Source organism: Martes martes (genome assembly GCF_963455335.1).
Source record: "Martes martes genome assembly, chromosome: 14".
Lineage (NCBI taxonomy): Eukaryota > Metazoa > Chordata > Mammalia > Carnivora > Mustelidae > Martes > Martes martes.
Genome location: NC_137902.1, coordinates 38,645,557 through 38,656,674, shown reverse-complemented (window position 1 = coordinate 38,656,674; position 11,118 = coordinate 38,645,557). Strand labels below are relative to the sequence as shown.

Below are 11,118 nucleotides of genomic sequence, written 5' to 3'. Positions count from 1 at the left end.
CTCTGAGATCATGACCTGAGCTGAAACCAGGAGTCTCCTATGCTCAACCTACTGAGCCACCCAGGCACCCCAGTACACAACAGATTTTTATTTCATTTTATTTTTTAAGGATTTTATCCACTTTTTGACAGACAGAGACAGTGAGAGAGGGAACATAAGCAGGGAGAGTAGGAGAGGGAGAAGCAGGTTTCCTGTGCCAAGCAGGGGAGCCCCATGTGGGACTTGATCCCAGGACCCTGAGATCATGACTTGATCCAAAGGCAGACACTTAACCAACTGAACCACCCAGTCACCCCTGATTACATTAATTTTAAACCTGTTTTTTTTTCTCTGAAACTTTTTATTTGACTTTTCACTTTGCAAAAACTTCAGACTTAACAAAAAATATTGCAAACTGAACACGGGGAATTCTCATATACCCTTCATACAACATCCTCCAATATTACCATATAACCAGAGAGCAATGATCAAAACCAGGAAATGAACATTTAATTTGTAGATCTTATTCATAAGTTGTCAGTTGTCCTACTAAATGTCCTTCGTCTGGTCCAAGATCCAATCTGGGTGATGTGATGCATCTGTGCATAGTTTCTTGTTTCCTAGACCCTCTCTGATCTGGGATAGTTTCTTCTATATTTCTTTGCCTTTCGTGACTTTGATGCTCCTGAAGATGCTGTTTATTCTATACAGTGATGCTTAATGTGCATTTGTCTGATTAAAGTTAGATTGTGCAATTTTGTCAAAAATACTATAGAAAAGATATTGTGCCTTTCTCAGGGATATGATATCACCATATCTTATTAGTGGTGACCTTAGTTTACTGTCTGTTACAGATAATCACTTGGTTAAAGTGGTGTCTGTTTAAAACTACTAAAGTTACTATTTTTCCCATGGTAATTAATATCTTATTGGAAGATGCTTTGAGACTATGTAAATATCCATCCTTACACTTTTACCCACTCACTTATTATCCAGTGATGATTCTTATCTGAAACAGTTATTACCATGGTATTTTTCAAATTGTGAGGTTCTATTTTCATCATTCCATCTACACATAGAATTCTACTCTAAGGAAGTGGTTTTCCTTACCCCTTCTTTATTTATTCCGTTCTTTTTTTTTTTTTACTTTTCCTTTCTTTTTTCTTTAACTTAAATTTAACTAGCCAGAATATAGTATGTCATTGGTTTTTGATATAATGTTCAGTGACTCAATAGTTCTGTGTAACACCCAGTATTTATTCAATTCTTTACCCATCTCAGCATGGATGGACCAAGAGTAATTGTTTTGTGTAATGGTCTATGTCTATTAATATTACTGTTCATGTATTGCTCAAATTGTTCCATAATCGTGGCCACTGGGTTCCCTTTCAAGTTAACTCCTGTGCCTTTTGAAATGTTTACATTATTCTGGGGGCACCTGCTAACATCAAAAGGAGCCCCAAGCTCATTGTGTTCTTTCTTTCTTTTATTTGTTTTTTTTTTTAAGATTTTATTTATTTATTTGTTTGACAGAGACAAAGTGAGAGAAGGAACACAACAAGGGGAGTGAGAAGGAAAAGTAGGTTTCCCACTGAGCAGGCAGCTGCTTCCTGGGGCTTGATCCCAGGATGCTGGGATCATGACTTGAGCCAAAGGCAGAAGCTTAACGACTGAGCCACCCAGGCACCCCCATTGTGTTCTTTCTTGCAGCAACATTGTAATCAGCCATTTTCCAAAAAGCTCTGGTCCTTTTTTGGGGTTGACTTGGGCCATTTCAGCCCCATCATGATTGATACATGTCCCCATTGGTCATCTGAAGCTTTCAATTCTTCAATAGAGTTTCTTACCACTGAATCTAGCTGCCTTTATTTTGCTTTCCTAGGACTAAGTCCTCATGCACTCCCACATGCTTTATTTGATTACTTAGTTTTTGAAAATTCTAAATAGATAGGAATTTGTGATAGAAACTGTTCTTCTAGGAGAAGTACTGCCTTTCGATACTGCCATTTCCTTTCACTGTTATTAATGAAGTTCTGAAATAATTTTTCCCTTTTTTTGGTCTATTTTGTCTGACCATAGCTTCAATGTTAAGGAGGAAGTTTTTAAGGATAGGGCTTTGGTAGAGATTTCCTTATCATTCATCTGGCTTTGGGGACTAATTGGTATGCACATGCTGTTAGGTTAGCTTTTGTTTTTGTTTATTTTTGGAACAATAAACCTTTCCTCTAAAAAATGGTCAATGAGAAGGTCCTGTCTTGTCTGTTTAGAAGAGAAAGCACTTTAACATAGGAGGTCTTCATTTTTAGTTTTCCTGCTCCAGATCTAATGATTTCTAGGCTATTAACTATATAGTTTTATCATCAAAAGCCTGACACAGAATTTCATAAGGACCCATGGGTGTTAGCTATTGAGACTTGCTCTTGTGTGTGTGTCTGTGTGCCACAATGGGTTTCTCTCTGCCTACATCAAACCTTCTTCAATCAGAACTCATATGTATTCTCACTATAATCATAATTCTTGTGCTTAAATTCTAAAATGGCACAAGTTTACTAAGCATGATTTAGAATTGCAAAGACCATTATGGGGAACTTTTCAAATGGCAAAGACAAAGCATTTTGGAGTAACTTCTGGAAAGAAGGAAACATACCAGATATTCAGAAGGCAGTTTTTTGGATTGGTATTTTGACTCCATTTCAGCCTTCCTCAAAAATTCTCTGGGAAAACCTAAAGTGAGGAACACTCTATTCGTATCACCATACACTGGTCCTCAATGTCTTCTTATGTTCTAGCTGCTGTCATTTCACAACTTAGACTACTTTCCTCCAGGTCTTACTCAGAAGACTATTGCTTTAATGGGTCATCCCTCACTTCAGATTTTCAGAAGTTCAATCAGTGGAAGATGCATGTAAGCAAAGTCATACTAGAGCCATAATAGAAGACTTCCAAAGCCACAGAAAAACCAAAGCATTGCTATGTGACATTGAATTGTATTAGTCATTTACTGGCCGGGGATTTTAGATCTGGACCACTTCATCTCTCTCACATAAAGACAAAATTTATTGAAAACTATCCTGTGGGAAAGTTAAAAAGATTTTTAAAATTCCATCATGGAAAACACCTACCAAAGCCCAGAAACAGTAAGAAAAGAAAAGTAGGGCTATTTTTGAATAGCTACATTTATAAAAAACAACAAAAAAAATTCACCCTAGAGAAGAATCTAGAATTCTGTTTCAAGAACCTTTTGATTTCTTTGGGGGACTCCATGCTGACATGGAAGGATCCCTGTCCTTTCTTTGTATAAATGGGCTAAAATCTGAAATAGGGAACTGGCCAGAAAATTGTATGAGAAATTGTAGATTTGAGATTTCTCCAGTATTTGGCTGAACATTTTCAGATGGACTTAGAAAATTGATAAGTTTAGGGCCAACAACAAACTTACACCATTGAGATAAAACAAAGGGACCCTAAAACAGAAATTGATTTGAAAGACCCTCCACCATCCAGGAATTATTGAACTATTAATGAGGGCATGTTTAGCTATATAAACAAAAAGGTAATGGGAATAATGAGTGTTCTATTTTATCTATCTATATGTCATCATCTATCTATCTATCTATCTATCTATCTGTCATCTATCCATTTACTTTCAGTGGGTGCCCGAAAGTTTCCACATGCTTGGAATGTGTGTAGACCTTGGTTCTTTACCAGTGACACACTTTTTTTTTTCAGTGTTTCTTTAAATTCTGGTCAGTTAGCATACAATGTAATATTAGTTTCAGGTGTACAATTTTTGATTTAACACTTCCGTGCAACACCCAGTGCTCATCACCAGGGTACTCCTTAATCCCCATCACCTATATAATCCATCCCCTCACATACCTACTCTCTGGTAACTATCAGTTTGTTCTCTATATTTAAGAATGTGTTTTGGGGCACCTGGGTGGCTCAGTGGGTTAAAGCCTCTGCCTTCGGCTCAGGTCATGATCCCAGGGTTCTGGGATCGAGCCCCGCATCGGGCTCTCTGCTCAGCAGGGAGCCTGCTTCCTCCTCTCTCTCTGCCTGCCTCTCTGCCTACTTGTGATCTCTGTCTGTCAAATAAATAAATAAAATCTTTAAAAAAAAAAAAGAATATGTTTTGCCTCTCTCTCTCTCTCTCTCTCTCATTTTTCCAATACCTGAAGTTTTGTATTTTGATGTAGTCCCAATAGTCATTTTTGCTTTTGTTTCACTTGCCTCAGGAAACATACTGAATAAGAAATTGCTTTAGCTAATGTCAAAGAGATTATGTCCTGTGTTCACCTCAAGGATTTTTATGGTTTCATGTCTCACATTTAGGTCTTTCATCCATTTTTAATTTATTTTTGTGTGTGGTGTAAGAAAGTGACCCAGTTTAATTCTTTTGCAGGTAGCTGTCCAGCTTTCCCAACAATATTTGTTGAAGAGACTATCTTTTTCCCATTAGATATTCCTTTTTTCTTTTGCAAAGATTAATTGGCCATGTAATTATGGTTTCATGTCTGGGTTTTTAATTCTTTTCCATTGATTTTTAATTCTTTTCCATTGATCCATGTGTCTGTTTTTGTGCCATTACTGTACTGTTTTGACCACTATAGTTATTCAATATAACTTGAAGTCCAGAATTATGATGCCTCTAGCTTTGCTTTCCTTTTTCAAGGTTACTTTGGCTATTTGGGTCCTTTGGCTATACACAAATTTTAGGATCGTTTGATTTAGTTCTGTGAAAAATACTGTTGGCATTTAGATAAGGATTGCATTAAATGTATACATTTCTTTGGGTAAGCTTCTGCACAGTGATGGAAACAATCAAAACTAAAGGCAACCTATGGAATGAGAGAAGATAATTGCAAATGACATATCTGATAAAAGGTTGGTATCGAAATTTATAAAAAACCCAAAAAACTCACATCCCCCAAATGAATACCCTATTAAAAAATGGGCAGGAGATGTGATAAGATATTTTCCAAGGATGAAATACAGATGGCCAACAGACACATGAAAAGATACTCAATGTCACTCATCACTAGGGAAATACAAATCAAAACTACAATGAGATATCACCTCATACCTGTCAAAATGGCTAAAATCAACAATGCAAGAAACAACAAGTGTTTGTGAGGATGTGAAGAAAGGAGAACCCTCTTACACTGTTGGTAAGAATGCAAACTGGTGAACCACTCTGGGAAACAGTTTGGAGATTCCTCAAAAAGTTAAAAATAGAACCACCCTGTGATCCAGTTATTGCACTACTAGAACTTAAATGATACAAAAATACTAATTTGAAGGAATACATGCATCCCAATACTTACAGCTGCATTATCCACAATAGCCAAATTATGGAAAGAGCCGAAATATCTATTGACTGCTGAATGGATAAAGAGGAAGTGGCATATATATACAATGGACTATTAGTCAGCCATCAAAAAGAATGAAATCTTGCCACTTGCAAAATGTAGGTGGAACTTAAGAATATTATGCCAAGTGAAAAAAGTCAGAGAAAGACAAATAACATGATTTCAGTCATACATGGAATTTAAGAAACAAAACAAAGGAGCATGGGGTGGAAAGTGAAAGAGAGAGGCAAATCAAGAAATAGAATTTTAACTATAGAGAACAAACTGATGGTAACCAGGGGGGATGTGGCTGGAGGGATGAATGAAGTAGGGGGTGGGGATTAAGTTCACTTGTCGTGATGAGCTCTGGGTGTTGTATATAAGTGTTGAACCACTAAATTGTACACCTAAAACCAATGTTACACTGTATGTTAACAAAGTGAAATTTAAATAAATGCTTAAAGAAAGTGGGGAAAAAATGGACAGAGTAACTGAATACACATTTTTCCAAAGAACACATGCAAATGACTAACAGATACATTGAACGATGCTTACCATCACTAATGGAAATCAAACATTACTAAGGGAAATACAAGTAAAAACCACAATGAGACATCACTTCACAGTTTATTTGGATGGGTATTACCAAAAACCCACAAAAGAAAAGACGTGTCAACAAGGTTGTGGAGAAAAAGGAATCCTTGTACACTCTTGATGAAAGTGTAAAATGGGGAGATGGAGAGGAGAAGGGAGTTGAGGGAAATTGGAAGGGGAGGTGAACCACGAGAGACTATGGACTCTGAAAAAGAACCTGAGGGTTTTGAAGGGGCAGGGGTGGGAGGTTGGGAGAGCCAGGTGGTGGGTATTAAGGAGGACACATATTGCATGGAGCACTGGGTGTGGTGCAAAAACAATGAATACTGTTACGCTGGAAAGAAATTAAAAAAAAAAAAGAACTATACCTGCAAAAAAATATATATATATGAAATAAAATTGAATCGAACAAAAAAAAGAAAGTGTAAATTGGTGTAAACAATCTGGTAAATAATATAATCTTGCCTGAAAAATTTCAAAATAAGATTTCCATTGATCCAGCATCCCACCTCTGGGTATATATCCAAAGTATTTGAAATATGGATTTCAAAGGGATATCTGTACTCCCATGTTCACTGTAGAATTTTTTACAATAGCTAAGATGGGGAAATAACCTAAAAGTCTCTGTAAAGAAGCATGGGTAAATAAAATGTGGCATATATACATTATGGAATATCATTCAGCCTTTACAAAGAAGAAGGTCATGCCACTTGCAACCGTGGATATGCTTGGAGGTCATTATTCTTCGGAAAAAGGCTGGAAACAGAAAAAACACTGCATGATCTTCTCTGTGGAATCTAAACTAATATGTAGAAGAAGACCATAGAATGGTGGTTTTGGGGGCTGGGTGAATAGGGATTATTGATCAATTTTCAGTTATAAATAATAAATAAATTCTGAAGATCTGTGTGATATTGAGCCTATGATTAACAATACTTTATTGCCTACATAAATATTTAAGAGGCTAGATCTTAAAGTATGTGCTTTTACCTGCAAAGGAAAAAAGATTGACAATAAAGGGACCAGGAAGAAACTTTTGGAGGTGATTGGTTCCTGACATTGATACTGATGATGGCTTCAAGAATGTATTTTTATCTCAAAACACATCAACTTGTATACATTATATATCTATAGTTTTTTATATATTAATCACATGCCAACAAAGTGACTTAAAAATATGACTGGTTGTATCTTCAGTATAGAATTAGCTTAGGGATTTGTCTCAATAAAACATTTTATAGCATTGGAATCTAGTGCATTAACCTCCACATGAGAGTTTGTCCTTTACTTGGTACTGTCTTTGGCTGGTAATGACCAGACTGGATTTGTAGACTCAGTTTTGGATTTCTGGTCTTCAATGTTGTGTTTGTCAAGCTCACTCTTCAATCATAGCCAATCTCAAGATAATATAAAGTGCATTTAATTAGTTTACATCTACTAAATAATTATCTAATCCTGGCTAAAACCTTGGGGAAACTCACTCTTTTCAGAAATTTGACCACGATTCCATCATTTATTCCTACATTGTGAAACCTCCTTCCATACACTCTTCAGTTATTCAAATCTCAGGGTGGAACATTATTTCCGTGTTCCTGCAGCATCTTGCTGCTATGTCCATGAGTATTTTCAAGTGGACCCTACAGATTAATAGCTCAATCTCCATATTTTATGGATAATGTGACTTACCTGTTTTTGGAAGTTGACCAGTTAGTTGAAGGCAGCACCAAGTCTTGTCCAATACAAATGATTCAGTGTCTACTCTGGTCCCTTTGTATTCCATTCCCACTGCCACTTCCCTTAGCCGTCATTCTCTTTCTTCTAATTCCTGTAACACTGTCTATCCACTTTCCTACTCTCATCTTGACTTTTCCAAACTCCTTTTAATACAGTGTGTATAGTAAATCATCTGTGATTTTTTAGGACATGTTTGATACTTCTTTATGTCAATCAGATGAAATCTGAACTTTGTAGTAGGACCATCAAGGCCAAATAGGATCTAATCGTGGTGTAGAATGTGTTTCATAAAATGTATTTGAGATTATTTAACCTCAGGGTTTGGGTTAAAGACAAACAACATTAAAAATTATCTTGATCTTTTAGAGATGTTTCTTCTGAATAATAAGTAGATACATTCCTGTTGGAAAGGTGTGAAAAGTACTCAAAGTTTAAGGATTGAGATAATGGAAATGTTGGTTTTTAAATAGGTTATCAATCAGAAGATAACCTTAACTGTTGACAACACCACTCAACCAGGAAATATGTTTAATTTGTTTATAATTCATTAGCAATATGAAGTAGATAAGTAAATAACTTAGATTTTAAGAACTTGAATTTTGGAAGATATTACAGAAATATGAAATAAGGGCTTCCTTCCATTGACATGCAGAAACATTCTACGGCAACAGTTTTAGGAGATGAACCGATCATAAGTACACATTATGCATCTGAGGTAATGGAGCTAGAATAAATAAGAATTTATTAGAATAATCAAGAATTAGGAGTATTGGTCTGCTGTGGGATGCTGTGGTTATTACCACTATTTAGAATTTGGTTCTCTAAGGCTGGGAACAATTCTGTTTCTCCCTAGCATGGGACTGATGCATACACATATAGCTAAGCTAAGGACCAAGAATAGAATTTAAGGGCAAACCTGATGCAAACCAATTATATTCCAAGTTGACGGGTACTACGACCATTATTTCCTTGGTGTAGGCATGGAGAGAATGTGGATACAAGCATTTGTACTATTTCCATCCCTGCCTTCTAAATACATTGCAATATATAACCTCCTATTATTTTAACTATTTAAATGCCTTTCTTAAAGCATAATTAATTCTGTTGTGTCATGTTTATGGCTAAAGAGAAGTAAAATTAAATTTTATATATTGCTAAAATTTAGAAACTTCAAGCACAAGATTTTTATCAGTGGTAATAATAAAAATTCAGTAAAGGGTATTGCAATTAATCAATTATCATCAATACATGGAATATTTAAGGAGAAGATAGTTATGCACAGCAATGTAAAATGTGTCTTGTAAAACAAATTTTTATTTTGCTAGTGATGTACAGATCAATTGTGGTTGCCCAAGACATTACAGTACAACTCTGTGGAATGCTAAATTGGGCAGAATAAAGACAGATGGTTCTCTGAAGCCTTCCACTCCAAGGCCATATGAATTTTTTATCTTGATATTTTTATTCTGCACATCATCTCCCTCAGAGCCTGGTGGACCTGTTTGTTCCGCAGAGTGTAGATGACAGGGTTCAGCAGTGGGGTCACCACCGTGTTCACAAGGGCAGCCTCCCTGTTGGAGTCCAGCCTGTTTGTTTGCTTTGGTTTCACATATATAAACACACAGCTACCGTACATAAGTGAGAGAACTATGAGGTGAGAAGAGCAGGTGGAGAAAGCTTTCTGTTTCTCCTTGGCTGATGGGAGTCCCACGATTGTGACTACTATGTTGCTGTATGCAATGATGGTTATAATAAGGGATGTGAAAATGATAAACAAAGCAAGGACAAAAGCCAACATTTCAACAAACCTGGTATCAGAACAGGAGAGATGAATCAGGGGGCCAATGTCACAGAAGAAGTGAGGGATGACATGGGGACCACAGAAGGATAACCGGGAAACCGTTACTACTGGACCAGTGATGAGAGTGAAGGCCAAAGCAAAACAGGCAGTGACCAGGAGGAAGCAAGTCTTCAGGTTCATGATGGTCGGGTAATGCAGAGGCTTGCAAATGGCCACATACCGATCCAGAGACATCACTGCTATGAGGAGAAAACCTGTTGCTCCCAGAAATACAATAAGAAAGGCTTGTATGAAACAAGCGGGAAAAGAAATGGTTTGCTTGCCTGAGAGAAAGATGACAAGCAACTTAGGAATGACAGCGCTTATGAAACAACACTCAAAGAAGGAGAAAATGCTGAGGAAAAAGTACATAGGTGTGTGGAGCCGGGAGTCAGCACAGGTGATAGTGACTATGACTGCATTGCCTGCAATGGATGCTAGGTACGCCAGCAGGTGTACAAAGAAGAGGACCTTTCCCAGGTGCTGGATGGCAGGAAACCCCTCCAAGGTGAATTCTTGGACAGTTGTTCCATTCCTCATTTCTATGAACATCTCTTTCCACATCATCATCACTCCTGGTCTAACCTACATCAGGGAACACAAAGGTTTTAGAGAAGCATGATTAAGTTATTTGCCCGTGCAAGAAGGCAGAGAAGCAGATAACAATGTGGTTTATCCCACTGATCCTTGAATCAGAAGGACCTGAGTTCAGTGCTAGTTCAATACTGAGTTCTAACTCCTGAGGAATGGGTCTCCTTTGGCACCTCTGTAAACTTCACTTTCACCCTCTGTAGAATGAAGATGATAGTATCTACCTATTCATGTTCTTTGAGAATTAAGTAAGATAAACCATGTAAGTCACTTGACAGATGATGCCACTGTTTCCCATGTGTTCTTCAAAGTCTATGTGCAATATAATGATCAATAATATGATGCTTAATAGAGCATCATGAGTAGGCAGAGTTGTTGACATTTTCATACTTACAAATATTTTATTTTTAATAATATTAATTTGTAGATAAACATAACAATAATGTAATAATATCTCCATTGAATGTCCCTTGTAAAATCTGCAATACATTCTATGGTCTAAGTTGTCATCATCATCATCTGTTCAGGACTTATGCTTGTTCTATGCTGGTCACTGAAATTCAGTATTTCTATTAGTCTTCACAATAACCATGAGCCCCTTCTATGGAAGCAGAAATTGAAGCTTAGAGAGTTCCAGAGAGCTCTCTGGAACACATAGCTGGGACTTTAGCTGGGACTTTAGGCAGAATGCCAGAATCTGGAGGATCTGCTATCTCCAAATGCAGTGACAAAATATTTTAAAATGGGATAATATCTATTGTTGATGATCTCTCAATCTTAAGTGAAAGATTAGCTTTATTTATCATAATTGTTTCTACTCTTGGTTAGATTCACTGGTGAGTTACAGACCTGTGGAGTGAGACAGGGCTGACAGAGCAACTACTTTAGCACATTTTATAGAAGAGACAGGAGATGAGAGACATTAGGGGCTGCTCAACTTGAGGTAAGTTGTAAATCCAGGATTTACCTCCCCCCATCCTCACTGCAGGATTCATGCTGGCCTGTGATGCAGGTGGGAGATAGTAGTTT

The 11,118-nt window shown here is 37.0% G+C and overlaps 1 protein-coding gene across 1 annotated transcript; it reads right to left on the bottom strand.

Moving 5' to 3' along the window:
* Nucleotides 1–9,105: 9,105 nt before the first annotated feature.
* On the bottom strand, nt 9,106–10,068 carry LOC308355250 (olfactory receptor 6C74-like; the record flags this gene model as incomplete). Its single annotated transcript, XM_080823347.1, has 1 exon — nt 9,106–10,068. The coding sequence occupies one exon, from the start codon at nt 10,066–10,068 to the stop codon at nt 9,106–9,108; it is 963 nt and encodes a 320-aa protein (XP_080679473.1).
* Between the last annotated feature and the right edge of the window lie 1,050 nt (nt 10,069–11,118).